Below are 15,294 nucleotides of genomic sequence, written 5' to 3' on the forward strand. Positions count from 1 at the left end.
GCTGGCCATGCTAAATTGCCCTTTAGTGTCCCAAGATGTGTAACTTAGGTGGATTAGCAGGGTAAATGTGTGGGGTTATGGGGCTGGGCCCTGGGTAAGATGCTCTGTCGGAGAGTCGGTGCAGAGACGATGGGCTAATGGCTCCTTCTGCACCGTTGCAATTCTATGAAATGAGGAATTATATGGGAGTTTATACATGTCTAATGAAAAGGAGTGTCTCATATTGGAATTGTTGAAAGGATAAGATTTTCCAATAGGATACCAAATTGCAGCAAACGAAGTAGGAGCTGCTATTTTAAATACAAGATTCCTGTACCATAGACACAAATCAAGTTTATTTAATTCGCACTCAACATGTCAACATCAGCTCTGGACAAGGTTCACTGAAAAATTGTAAAATAAGGCGTGGATTAAGAAAATAACTTTTGATTTTAGAGCTAAAGGGAAAAATTAGCTTAATCAATTGCCACATTTAATTTGCCGGAAAAAGCAAAACTCAAAAGCTGAAAAACTACATTTTGGTTTATTCGAACAATCAAACTATACAGTCCTCTAGCACAAAATCAATTTAATCAAAGGTACATTCTCAAAGTGTTTTTCTTTCCTCCCAGTTGGTTAACTTCATTCTGTCTCTGGTGTAAATAAAAATGCCACTGGAGTGTGTAAATGACAACAGGTTCAACTCTACCTTTACTTGTTGCACTTCTGTTGGATAAACAACAAACTACGTTCAAGGAAACAAACAAGCCATATTGTTGTGAACTAAAACCCGAACTTGGGTGTCAGTCCGGGCTTAGTAGTAGCATTCTTGAATCTGTCTCAAAAGATTGTGGACTCGAGCAACATTCAAGTCCTGAGCACATAATCTAGGCGTATATTCAAGTGCTGTACTGGGGGGATACTATATTATCTTATGTGCTGGTTTAGGGCGAGACTTCAGACCATGACTCTTTCTGGCCTCTGATATATATATCTCTTAGCACTATTCAAAGATGAGCAGAGGAATTCTATAAGTGCCCTGATCAACATAAAACAGATTATCTGGTCACTTTTTCATATTGCTGTCTGGGAATGTGGATGAATTAGCTGCCTATATTAGAACAGTGACTATACTTGGAACATCCTATGGTGACGGAAGGTGCAAGTTACATGAACCTTCTTTGGAAATAACTTTTCATTATGTGGAGCCAATTCCTTCCAGTGGTTAACCAAGTAAATCCAGTGCAAGAGCAATTCAGATTAGTAGTAATGAGACAAAGACTTCTCTGTTGAAGGGGCTTCAGGCCATAGTGTTCTCCTTTATTATAGGTTTGCACAGGGCTTTGATCTGGTTCAAGAGTTTGAGCTTTACAAAAGGTCACGTCATATTATTCTCCACAATAGATTGAGACAGTTGTAAATAAATAATGATTTAAGGGCAAATTAAGGCAAAACTAACAATTAACGTAATACCAATACGTCAACTATTTTAACAGCCACTAACAGTTCAAATATTCTGCTTTCACATTTTACACGAGTTACCAAACAGTGAAAAAGAATATTCAGGGTACTAAATGCTTTGCTGTCAGAATTCGGGTAAGCGATGTACCAAAGGCAAAATCATACTGTCCTTCAAGGAACACATTTCCAAACCAACCAGTGAGAAACAAAATCAGATGCTATCTTACTGACGGCTCATTTCTAACAATGTACGGCATTTTCTGGAACATTGGCTTAAAGGCATTGTTCTGGAGTACAGTAGCCAGGACAAATTGGCTATTATGCATGCACAACATACAATTCGCTAAGATGGACAAAACGTCTAAATATAGTGAGTTATATCATGATGATAGTGGGCGTATGATAATATCATCAGGTTCCATGATGACATTGGAAGAGTTCTAAAATAATGCTGTTGATGGATAAGCACTGAGTGGGCAGAGTTAGCCTCGGCATGCAGGTCTAGCCAAACAGAACTTCTGAGCTGCAAAATCCAATCACTTTACTTTTAATTATCCTGCTGTACATTGGATAAATGGGAAACAGTAGCTACAGAATCCCAACAGTGCAGAAGGAGGCCATTCGCCCATCGAGTCTGCACCAAACAATCCCACCCAGACCCCATTCCCTGTAACCTCTCATATTTACCCTGCTAATCCCCCTGATGCTAGGGGCAATTCAGCATGGCCAATCAACCTAACCCGCACATCTTTGGGCGGTGGGAGGAAACCGGAGCACCAGGAGGAAGCCCACGCAGACACAGGGAGAATGTGCAAACTCCACACAGATAGTCCCCCAAGGCTGGAATTGAACCTGGGTCCCTGACGCTGAGAGGCAGCAGTGCTAACCACTGTACCATCGTGCCACACAATTTAAACAAATAAATAGTGCACAGCACAAGAATCCTCCCTCATTCTGAACAACAAAGACAATAAACAGCATGGCAGCGCTGTCATCATTAGTGATTGCATGCAAACCAAGCACATTTCAAAGTAGTGAATATATTAAATTTCAGCAAATTAATACTCAATTTGGGGTTGGGCAGAACGTGTAAAAAGTAGTGTAAGGATCAGATCAGTGGCAATAGATTTCACACTAATTTTCTGTAATGATGTGATTTAGATTACTGTGATCAGTTTTATGGTGCATACGGACAGCAGGAAGGCATAAAATTCTTCAAAAACTGACCACTATTCAAAAAGTTAATTTTTGAACACTTTATATTGATTAAAGAATGAGCTGGAACCAGCACTCAGGTTGCATCTATACCAGCAAATTCAAACACAACAGTTCATCAAATTTTGTCCATGTCACATACCAAATCCATTTTCTGTTCTGCCCCTAACCAGCTGCTGCCTTCACTTGAATTTAATTATATGCATGGATAAAATAAATATAAAAATAAATTCTGCTGTTAAACTATTCATTTGCAGATTTGACATCTTAAGCCAGGATACATGGCATTAGCACAACCATGGTGCATCATATATAGCATTAATTTGCATCACTCTAAAGTGCATTATGCTCCTCCTCCCAACCTGGAAGCTTGTGGTATTTCAAGGGAGTAGATGCACAAATTATGAAGGAGAGCAATTGGAAGAAACTGCAGGTGAGGGTGTAAACATTTCAAGTTTCATTAAATAATCGTGATATTTGGGTTTACAGTCGTTTTCAATCAAAGTTGAAAATAATCAAAAATATAGAAGTTAGGAATACAAAAATATTCTGATGGAGCACAGGGATTATTTTGTGAAGATAACATGTCTGAACTTGCAGGTCATTTAATTCACCGTAGATTGTGGCGCACTAGACATTCTCATTCTTTTGGCTCCATGTTTTTGCATATATTCAGCATACAAGTCAACCCTCTTTTTCAGCAATACTCATATGAATAGTCAGTGTCAATCTTTCACACATTTGGGGCGGCACGGTAGCATAGTGGTTAGCACTGCTGCTTCACAGCTCCAGGGTCCCCGGTTCGATTCCCGGCTCGGGTCACTGTCTGTGTGCAGTTTGCACATTCTCCTCGTGTCTGCGTGGGTTTCCTCCGGGTGCTCCGGTTTCCTCCCACAGTCCAAAGATGTGTGGGTTAGGTTGATTGGCCAGGTTAAAAATTGTCCCTTAGAGTCCTAAAATGTGTAGGTTAGAGGGATTAGCGGGTAAATATGTGGGGGTAGGGCCTGGGTGGGATTGTGGTCGGTGCAGACACGATGGGCTGAATGGCCTCCTTCTGCACTGTAGGGTTTCTATGATTTCCATTGATGGATATCTTACTGACTGGTACCTTACAGATGAGTACAAGAGATGAAGCCAGCAATATAGGGCTGTGTTAAGGCACACCCATACTGGGCAGACCCCATGAGGTGAATGGCAAAGATGGCCCACAGCAGCAGTTGATTTTTACACTGGGCATATAAGTCGGCCCTTGTTTTTTTTTGAAAAAAGGGATTTTGAGGCTTCGGATGTTGACGTATACAGCAATATCTACAGTAGCCAGACATTTGAATTGAAAAAGTTGTACTTCAGCAAAAGTTTATGAAGACATTAGATGAACTCCAATGGCTGAGTGGGACTGAGCCATCAACGCAACAGCTGTGCAGACCCGAAACTGCCAGGTTCAATTCCCAGCCTGAGCAAATCTCAGCCAGGACAGTAGGGGCCTCCAAGCACCTCAGCACAACTGGACTGAGACAGAGAGAGAGAAAAAAAATTAGCCATGATTCTGTGCTTCAGAGGAACGTGCCTCTACTATAACTGTGCACGTTTAGATGTGAGATTAAGACAGAATCAGGCGTCACTAGAATGCCTCCATTGTTTAGACTCACACAAAGACGGCACTTGACTGAGGTACCAGAGCATGACCACCATTCATGGACCCAAATACCAGAGAGTCAGCGCTTGAGCGGAGCAGGGGTGAAATATGGAGGGGAGGAATAGTCTTTATACTGAACGTTTTTGAGGACTGAACAAGAACAATACCATAAAAATGTTTTACACCAGAGAGAAACAGATCAAAACAAATGTGCAAAGAATAAAGACCTTTTACTTTATCAGTATCAGAAAAACAGAAAAGCATTATTTCTGTCTAAATCATAATCACAGAGTTGAGTGATGGACACTGCATCCACATTGCCATTCACAAGCCAATGCTAATGAGCTTTCATACATGGAGGCAAAAAAATGTAGTATAACTTGGGAGATGGTGCCCCAAGTAAGTGGAATGGCAAAATCAAAAAGTAAGGGGTTCCATCCAGAAACTGCATCAACCACTGGCCAGGCTGGAGTTATATTTCAAAAGTACCTTGGAGATACACACAAAAACATTATTTTCATTACAGAAAGCCTACATCCCTGTGTGTGCTCTCTTACATTTAAAATTAGGCATTTGGGATGCACAGTCATTTAAGAACGTACGTGCAGACCTTTGACGCTGATCCCAGTCTATCCCATCCTCCACTTTAAGACATTCACTCTTTCTAACATTGCCGCACCATGATTGCAACTTTTACCACCAATAAGGTGCACTGCAGCAACTTGCCAAGGCTTCTTTGCAAATCCATGGCCTCCACTGTTAAGAACAAGGGTAGTGGGCCCATAGGAATGCCACCACCTGCAAGTTCCGCCCCCCCCCACAGCCAAGTCACATTCCATCCTGACTTGGAAACATATAATCATTCCTTCATCATCACTGGGTCAATATTCTGAAACTTCCATCCTAATAGCATTAAGAGACTGCAGCAATTCAAACTGGCAGCTCATCACCATCTTTGCACGGGCAATTAGGGTTGGACAATTAATGCTAGCTTAGCCAGCAACCTGCGCATCCAATGAAACAAATAAAAAAATGTAGCATTGCACTTCCTAGATACTCAGATCAATATAATTACAGCCAAAATCACAAGAAAATTGACAGTTTCAGATACTACAAACATTGTTTTAGTCCAGTCATGGTGAGATTCCACTAAACTCTTAAGTATACAAAATTCCCGCTTTCATTTGAGAGGCAGGAATCATTAATGAAAACTGTAATCTGGATGAGTTAATGGTATTCAGGGACACTCCTGGGTTTTGCCAGAGGTACAAGTGAAAGAGCCAGGAGGATGTCTACAAATTTTCAATAATTGATCGAGCAACTTGTGTAAAGCTTCTCTCAGTTTAATTTGAGTGCCACGATCCTATTCAATTCACTCTCATGTCTATATAACTAAACCCGTATCAGTTGATCAAAATATTTTTGGATTTATCTAGATCTATTCTGAATGTACACGTACTGTATACAAAAACAAAACGAGCTTTAATAGCAAAATACAATTTGAAAAATGAGACACAAAGACGTATAGAAAGGCATTATAGGTGGCCCCAGGTGTAAAACAGGGCAGTTTACAGCATGTCAAATGATATTGCTACAGAAATGGCTTTTCATATCACCATTTGGCAATTTAGTCACTAAGCTGTCAATTATACAGCAACAGTTTACCTCACAATACACATTCAGTTGCAGTGCATGCTGTTTTTATTATTGGACACAGTTGACTAATTTGACGAGTCAAAGCACCAACTGCTTATTCTGCCATACCTCTGTAATGATATTGCATTCCTGGCCGGTAATGAAACATGGCACTTTCCACAGCTTGTAATGTAACTCATTAAATAAGTTAACAACATGCATTTTACAAATAAGGTCAAATAATTATTATGCAGTTTGACCCTCCCAATCACCTTCATTCAACGCAATATGCACATCACTCAAAATGCCAAGTTTCAAAAGTCCTACTTTCACCTTTAACCAATATATCGTAAAACCCAAACTCCAAAGCACTGCTCTGCATCATCACTGGGGTTGAGGCAGGGTGCAGTTAACTCAAAAGGAATTGCAAATGTGAAATAAAACATTCTACCAAAAGTAATGTGTTTATTGTGCAAGCAATTCACAACATGGTTTACAAGAGCATTCAGAACCAAAGAATAGCATGTGCTTAGCTATTTTACTGACTAAACAATCTGTTTAACGCTTTAGAGTAATAACAACACATCAGGTCCATGCTGTCTTTCTGTCCCCTGCAACTTTATTCTCAAGTGCCAATCCAACTTCCTTACGGATTCATTCATGAGATTGAATTTGACCTGCCTCCCACGGGGAGAGCATATAGAGGGGGACACATAAAATGGGGTGGGTGCCTGCCCCACCACCTTTCTGCTCACCCCCAAGCTCAAAATCAGCCCGCCATATTTAAATGAACGATTAGGCTTGATGCCGTCTGTATCCCCCCACATTATTCAACCAATCATCTCTGCTTCCACCAACCTCGTATGCAGCAAGTTCCTGCCAAAAACCTTCAATCTATGTCCTCTAGTCCTTGAACCATCGGCTAATGGGAACTTTCCTTTGATTACCTTGTCTAAACCTGTCAATTGACTACATCTCTATCAAATCTCCCCACAATCTTCTTTTCTCCAACCTAACCTTGGGGCTAAAATTCTTCATTCCTGGAATCATTCTGGTCAATATCCTCTGCACCTTCTCAAGGATTCTTATATTGTTCCTGAAGTGTGATGACCAGAACAGGACACAATCCTCTCGAATTTAGATAGGATCAGTATAACGTCCCCAATTTTGTACTCAATACCTTTTATTTATGAAGCCCAATATCATATATGCTTTGCTAACTACTCTTTCAATATGTCCTGCCAACTTCAAAGATAAATGCACGTGAACCCCCAGGTTCCTCTGTCGCTGCAGCTTTTTTAGAATGGTGTTATCTAGCCACTTTTGACTCTTCTGATCTCATCTACCAAAATGCATCACCTCACTTACCTGTATTAAATTTCAACAGCTACCTGTCTGCCCATTGTATTAGCCTATGTCATGTTGCCATCAACTGGTATCATCCTCACCATCTGCCACACCTTCAAGTTTAGTACCATTGGCAAATTTTGAAATTTTTCGCTGTATTCCAATATCATTTATATATAATCAAAAAAAAGTAGTCCCAGCATTATGCCTTGTGTTTACCATCCCCCAGTCTGGAAAACAACCATTTAACAACTCACTGTTTTATGGCCTCAAACCAAATTTTTATCCAAGCTGACACTGACCCTCCTAATCCATAAATCTCCATCCTTTAGTTGCACTTTGTAAAAAAAACTCTTAAAATTCACATATACAACATCCATTGCTTTCCCTTCGTCACCTTCTTTGTTATTTCGTCAAAAAATTCAAGTTGATTAGTCAAGTATAATATGCCTTTTACAAATCCATTTTAGCTCTCCTTAATTAACTCAAACCTGATCTTGTAAATGGATTCTTGGATTTATTGCTATTGGAATGGAATATAAAAGTAGTGAAGTGCTGCTACTACAATACAAAACATTAGTGAGATCGCATTTAGAATATTGTGTACAGTTTTGGTTCCCTTACTTGAGGAGAGATGTAGTTGCACTTGGAGGCTAGTTCAATCGCTAGATTGATTCCAGAGATGAGGAGTTTGTCTTACGCAGAGACATTGGGCAGTTTAGTCCTATAGTCCCTGGAGTTAAGAAGAAAGAGAGGAGATCTAACTGAGGTGTGGAAGATGATAAAGGGGATTAACAAAGTGGACATGGAGAGGATGTTTCCTCTTGAGGGCAATCTAGACCAAGAGGTCATAGTTTTAGGATAAGGGATGGCAGATTTAAAAGAGATGAGAAGGAATTACTTCTTTCAAAGAGTCATGGGTCTGTGGAATTCACTACCCGAGAGTGTGGTGGATGTTGGGATTTTGAGTAAATTTAAGAAAGTGGACAGATTTTTAATTAGTAAGGGTTTGAAGGGCTATGGTGAACAGGCAGGAAAGTAGAGTTGAGGTTGAAATGAGATCAGCCATGATTGTATTATAGTTTCTAATACCTTACTCATCCCTTTCTCTCCATCTGGTGTTTTCAATGTCTGAGGATTGCTTAATCATAGGGATAAGAGGGGCCAAAGACAAAAAAGCCTGAAATTCTTTTGCAACAAGGGATTGTGCAAACTTAGCATTCTTTATGATCAGCAGTGAAATACAAATACTTCTACATTTCAAATGGGTGGAATTATTAGACTGCAAGTGGTTAGTAACATTAGTCTTCCCTTTGTTTACCTCCAATGCCATCAAAACCGTGGGCCAATGCATTTGGAAAAAATCACAAGTGACTTCAGGATTTCAGCATTCAATGCGGTTCCATGTAATGCAGAATGAAGTCCATGCAAACAGAAGATGACCTTACTGGATCATGTACGTGTGAAACAAAGCAAAGAACTATAGGAGTGCTTCGCAAACTATTCTGCAATGTGGCCCAATTTTAACTCTCCACCATGTTCTCAAAGGCTATTAGGGATGGGCAACAAAGACTAGTCTTGCCAGCAATGCCCACATCTCATCAATGAATACATATACAAGAAGAATTCTTGAAAATTAACATGGCCCCGGACACTAGCAAAGACAAAACAGCAATAAAACAGCGTAGTAACATTGTAAATGTTTGTGTATTATTGATCAGCGTATAATAATAGATCATATAAATATGAAAATCTGTATTTCTAAAGCACTTTGCAAAAAATATTTGATGCACTCATGTAGGTTTCAGCCAAACTCTCCATACTGTATGGTAACTGAAGGTCAGTGAATTAATCCCCCCACATATACACCCCTCTTCTCAACCAGCCTCCCCCACTCACTCATGCCCACCCTCCCATCCCACAATCCCCACTCACTCACACATGCCTCCATCCCCACCCAGATTTTTCCACCTTCCTTGGATGTGGGGCAGCTGGAGGGTAAAAGCAGCAATAATAGTGTCCCATAAAGGGGATACAAAGAGAAACATTTTAAAAATAGACTCAAAACCTAAACTTTTATGAACTATTGATGTGGGAAAGAAGCCAGGCCCTGGACCCCAGTTGCCAGACCTCAGCATTGCAGAGCCCCAATTCCCACAGATCCCAGAATCCAGACATTGGATCCTCTCCCCACTAGCCCCAGATCCTAGCTCCAGGCCTTAGTCCAACTTCCCTCCCTGTCCATTAGCGGTGATTCCTACAGCGGTGATAGCACCAGGAAGATAGCCCAATGCAGGAAGACACTCTGCAGATTGCACATTGGAACAGCAACTACCAGGAGGCATGACCTCTGCATCTCCCAACCACAAAACACGAGTCACAATTGATGGCGGATTAAAGAGGGTTCCCCAAGAGGTCAGGAAAAAAAATTAAACGGGTGAAATTGGTGATTCAAAAATTGGAATCAAATTTCTCATCCCTTCAATCGTGGCTCATTGATGCCAGGATATCACAATAGGTCAAATGGAAGAGGCAGGCTCCAAGAACCACTTTAGCCAGTACAGGGGCTGAGCTTTTAGTGTTATTAAGCACCATGCTCTAACCAGCAGAGCTAACCTGCCCTACCACCTTACCACTGACCAACCTGTAGTTAGTGGGAATGTCACCTTTTCTTTTTGATTTTTGAATTGATTTGATTTATTGTCACATTTTTTAGCATAGAGTGAAAAGTATTGCTTCTTGCGTGCTATACAGACAGAGTATACCGCTCATAGAGAAGGAAACGAGAGGGTGCAGAATGTAGTCTTACAAACATAGGTAGGGTGTAGAGAAAGATCAACTTAATGCAAGGTAGGTCCATTCAAAAGTCTGACGGCAGCTGGGAAGAAGCTGTTCTCGAGTCGGTTGATATGTGACCTCAGACTTTTGTATCTTTTTCCCGATGGAAGAAGGTGGAAGAGAGAATGTCCGGGGTACGTGGGGTCCTTAATTATGCTGGCTGCTTTGCCGAGGCAGCGGGAAGTGTAGACAGAGTCAATGGATGGGAGGCTGGTTTGTGTGATGCATTGGGCTACATTCACGACCTTTTGTAGTTCCTTGCTATCTTGGGCAGAGCAGGAGCCATACCAAGCTGTGATACAACCAGAAAGAGTGCTTCTATGGTGCATCTGTAAAAGTTGGTGAGAGTTGTAGCTGACATGCCAAATTTCCTTAGTCTTCTGAGGAAGTAGAGGCATTGGAGGACTTTCTTAACCATAGTGTCGTCATGGGGGGACCAGGGCAGGTTGTTGGTGATCTGAATACCTAAACACTTGAAGCTCTCGACCCTTTCTATTTCATCCCCATTGATGTAGACAGGGACATGTTCTCCTCTATGCTTCCTGAAGTCAATGACAATCTCCTTCATTTTGTTGACATTGAGCGTTGACTGATTCTTGAATAAGGGTTATCATTTTTGCCACTCTCCGATTCTCTGCCACCTCACCCATATTGAGGAAAGATTGGATGATTATGGTAAACGCTTCCACTATCTCCACTTACACTTCCTTGAGCAACTTGGGATGCAAGTCATCTCAACTTGATGTGCAAAATCAATTATTCGCTTCTAATCCAGATTAATCAAAACCACTTTACCTGCAATTATTTAAATTTGGATTCTTTTTGTTACATCTTTGCACTTGGAGTCCCTTACTATTTTCTTTCACCATGCATTCTGAAGACTCTGAAGAGTGCAGTTGAACAGAGGGATCTGGGAATACAGGTACAAAATTCCCTAAAAGTGACGTCACAGGTGGATAGGGTCGTAAAGAGTGCCTTTGGTACATTGGCCTTTATAAATCGGAATATCGAGTATAAAAGTTGGAGTGTTATGGTAAGGTTATATAAGGCATTGGTGAGGCCGAATTTGGAGTATTGTGTACAGTTTTGGTCACCTAGTTACAGGAAGGATATAAATAAGATTGAAAGAGTGCAGAGAAGGTTCACAAGGATGTTGCCGGGACTTGAGAAGCTGAGTTAGAGAGAGAGATTGAATAGGTTGGGACTTTATTCCCTGGAGCGTAGAAGATTGAGGGGAGATTTGATAGAGGTGTATAAGATTTTGATGGGTATAGATAGAGTGAATGCAAGCAGGCTTTTTCCGCTGAGGCTAGGGGAGAAAAAAGGGAATATTAGGGGGGGCTTCTTCACGCAGAGAGTGGTGGGAGTGTGGAATGAGCTGCCAGATAAAGTGGTAACAAAGTGGTAACATTTAAGAAAAACTTGGACGGGTTCATGGATGAGAGGGGTGTGGAGGGATATGGTCCAAGTGCAGGTCAGTGGGACTAGGCATAAAATGGTTCGGCACAGACAAGAAGGGCCAAAAGGCGTGTTTCTGAGCTGTAATTTTCTATGGTTTCTATGGTTCTATGCCTGTCTCATGAAACTTTAGTGGACTTCTATTGGGTTATTAGATTTCTAGATTGTCTTTTCAGCTGGGGAAGATGTGTGGCATGGTGAGGACAATAAAAAATGTTAACAGGTGTGATATTATAAAATATGCCTTAAACCAGAACCGCAGTTGTAACATCAGAATTCATGAGTGGAAGAGTTGCCATTCCGTAACAAAAAATTAAATGCTGCAAAATTTCAAAGACCACAGTGAATGAACAGCAAGCGGCAGCAGAAAGGCAGAAACAAGTGCAAGAAGCAAGTAATAAATTCCAGCCTGGGTGTGGCTTCTGCTTGATAAGTCTGGAGGGGGAATCTAAACATTACTCTGGCTATTTGAGTAACCAGCAAACCTCCAAAGCCAGAAACAGAATCTGTATCAACAAGTAATGAATATCTGCACCTGGAAAGCACCAGACATGAAAGTGATTATTAATATAAAATATATGACTGAACACAACTTACTGTCCTTCAACGCAGTTGCAAATTCTGCTCCACCTTCCTTTCTGAAAGTAGGTAAGCAGTCTGGCTGTGGAAGCTGATTGGCTGTCACAAGAGCTTTCTGCATTTGGATTCGTCCTTCAAGTATTTGATCCCATAATACTTTAAAACAAAAAGAATGCAGATTATTTTAGTTCCTTTTTTTAAATATTATTTAGTATTATCGTCACATGTAAGCTTACATTTACATTGCAATGAAGTTACTGTGAAAATCCCCTAGTTGCCACACTCCAGCGCCAGTTCGGGTACACCGAGGGAGAATTGAGTATGGCCAATGCACCTAACCAGCATGTCCTTTGGACTGTGGGAGGAAACCGGAGCACCGAGAGGAAACCCACGCAGACATGGAGAGAACGCGCAGACTCCACACAGCCAGTGACCCAAGCCGGGAATCAAGCCAGCAGTTCTAACCACTGTGCTACCATGCTGCCTACGGTCCTTCTACTTTAGTGTGGTTGACTTGTCAATATTTAAGCAATAAATGGGTGCATACAAACTAATCATAGTTATTATTGAGAAAAAAGATTAAACAATGAGACAATTGTCTTCAATTGCAAACTACAGTATGCCTGTAAGTTACTGCAACTCAATTTAGTTTGTGTTTTACACAGCCTAGCAAAATTACAGGTAACTTTATGAACATGGTCTGTCAGTCTGTTAATACCTTAGACTCTATTTTCTCAGGCTGCATTCTCTCCCAGCCTAAATTGGAGGTGATTCAGCACAATTAATTGCAATTTGAGCAAGGAACCCAATTGTTTAGCTAAGAAAGAAATAGCTTTATTTCCTGGCCCAAGATGAATTAACTGAATCATCAGTGCCAAGCCCAGAAACATTTTTATTTATTTGTGTCACAAGTAGGCTTCCATTAACATTGCAATGAAATTACTGTGGAAAAAACCCTAGTCGCTAAACTCCTACGCCTGTTCAGGTACACGGATGGAGAATTTAGCATGGCCAATGCACCTAACCAGCATGTCTTTTGGACTGTGGGAGGAAACCTGAGCACCTGGAGGAAATCCACGCAGACACGGAGAATGTGCAAACTCCACACAGACAGTGACACAAACCGGGAATTGAACCCGGGTCCGTGGCGCTGTGAGGCAACAGTGCTAACCACTGTGCCACTGACATCTGGGGAATTAACGTTGACAGTAATTAGAAATCCATTTTGGTGCAGTGTCTTTGATAGGGGATTTTGGACCTGTGTGAACAGGGCAAACAACTGTGTATCTCCTTAACTTATCAGTTTGAAAGGTTTTAATGGAAGCACAGAGTCTAAACCAGGAAATGTCTGAATATTTAGATTGATGAAAAGCTATGTACAGAAAGCAAAATAGAGAGGGAAAGCAAGATGGGATTAAGTGAAAGTTAAAATCAGATGATTTTGCATTTGTAATATAAACTAGCAGACCTACAGTTTTTAATATATTAGCATCCAGTGGTACTCCTCAGGTTCAATTGTGGAATATGTTATAAGTGTGAAAATTTAGACCATTCAAACAATATGTTATTTCGCTAACATGTTGACGTGTCTATTTAAGTATAATTACTGTTACGTGAGCACTAAGTGAGAGTTTGTACAAAAGGTTGAGAGCCTACAAGTTAAAGTTTATTTATTAGTCACAAGGAAGGCTTACATTAACACTGCAATGAAGTTTCTGTGAAATTCCCCAACAAATATATTGGCTTTGGTATTATGCATTCATGAAGAACTTCTGGACTACTGTTGAAGTGAGGGCTATACAGAAATTGAGTTCCAACACTGAAAATGACAAGTGGCAAACACTGGATATACTGGGCTGGATATTTGCTGTCGAGGCAGGGTAGTTCGCTTCAGGAACTTTCCCAACTCAGCAGATCCACCTCGATTTAAAGGACTATGTTAAAGCAAATTTTGGTTCCAGGGATGCAGGGCAGGATAGAGCTGGGCCTGCCACCCACAGAAGCAGATCTCAGGCAGCCTAAGGGCAGGGTGAATGCATACTGGTCAGTAGATCCACCTCAGTTCTATCAGACTTCTTCCCTTTGTTTTCAAGGCTGTTAGGTTCTCATGCCATCAACCCTTACACCCCGTCACCCCCCATTTCAGCTCACAACCCCCACTCACCCCCAGACGGCCCATTTACACCCCGATAGCTATTCACCCCGTATATACTATGGACAAGCCTCAGGAGCCAGGTAGAATTTCACTCATATAGACTTGATAGTAAAAAAAATCCCATTCATGAAACCATTCAAAATCTGACATGGTTAATCTCATATTAAAAACAAACTTCTATTCAGGCCGCAGAGAGCTAATCCTCTAATATCTCTTTAAACTGTCAATCAAACTGTGAAGTCTCATCATCAGTTTAGATACATTCAGCTTTTGAAACTCACTCAGCCAAGTGGTCACAATGACATAGTCCTGGGATAAATGTCAATAACGACATCTATTGAGACTACACAACCCGATAGTTTTTTTTTAAACTAACTTATATCAGGTGGCCTGTCAATCAAAGCAATCCAGCTCAGGGTTTTTAAAAAAACTTTCATGAATGGCTTATTTTCCATATTTAAAGATTGGGGGATTAAAAAAATTTCCAGATCATGGCACTTCGACATTATTTCCACTTCATTCTCCCTTCAAGAGTATTTCGTAAATTTCATAAACTTCATAAATTTGTGATTCACACAGTGCAAGGGACCTTGCTAAAGCCAAAATCGGATCTGTTTGAACTAAGATCAAATGGCTCTGCTGAGTTTGTGTTTCTCTCCAATGTGAATCGCATCTCGCCCCCTTCAACCTGCTGGTAAAAACTGGCTCTGTCTATAGGCGTACGTGCCCCATTAAGGACTACAAATCTATTTACTACAAAGCAAACATTGGGCTCACAGAAGTCAATTTAAATGTGGTTGATGTTAAGCAAATCCTGAGTAGGTCCATTAATTGACACATTGCAGAAATCCTGACACAAGAATTTAGCATTTCTACCATGTTCCTTCATCCTTCTTTTCAACTTTTAACACAGAAGCTAGAATGCGATATATAGGAAGCTTACATTAGCAAGTATGATGATCCTACTTCGACTTAGAGGGAGAGGGAAACC

The 15,294-nt window shown here is 40.8% G+C and overlaps 1 protein-coding gene across 1 annotated transcript in view; it reads right to left on the reverse strand.

Annotated features, from left to right (window-relative positions):
• The window catches only part of aatf (apoptosis antagonizing transcription factor), a 104,951-nt gene that overhangs the window by 73,236 nt on the left and 16,421 nt on the right, over positions 1 to 15,294 (reverse strand). The window contains exon 4 of the mRNA XM_078224913.1: positions 12,167 to 12,304. Coding sequence (XP_078081039.1) covers positions 12,167 to 12,304 — 138 coding nt within the window. The remainder of the gene's footprint in view (positions 1 to 12,166; positions 12,305 to 15,294) is intronic.

Source organism: Mustelus asterias, chromosome 12 (genome assembly GCF_964213995.1).
Source record: "Mustelus asterias chromosome 12, sMusAst1.hap1.1, whole genome shotgun sequence".
Taxonomy (NCBI): domain Eukaryota; kingdom Metazoa; phylum Chordata; class Chondrichthyes; order Carcharhiniformes; family Triakidae; genus Mustelus; species Mustelus asterias.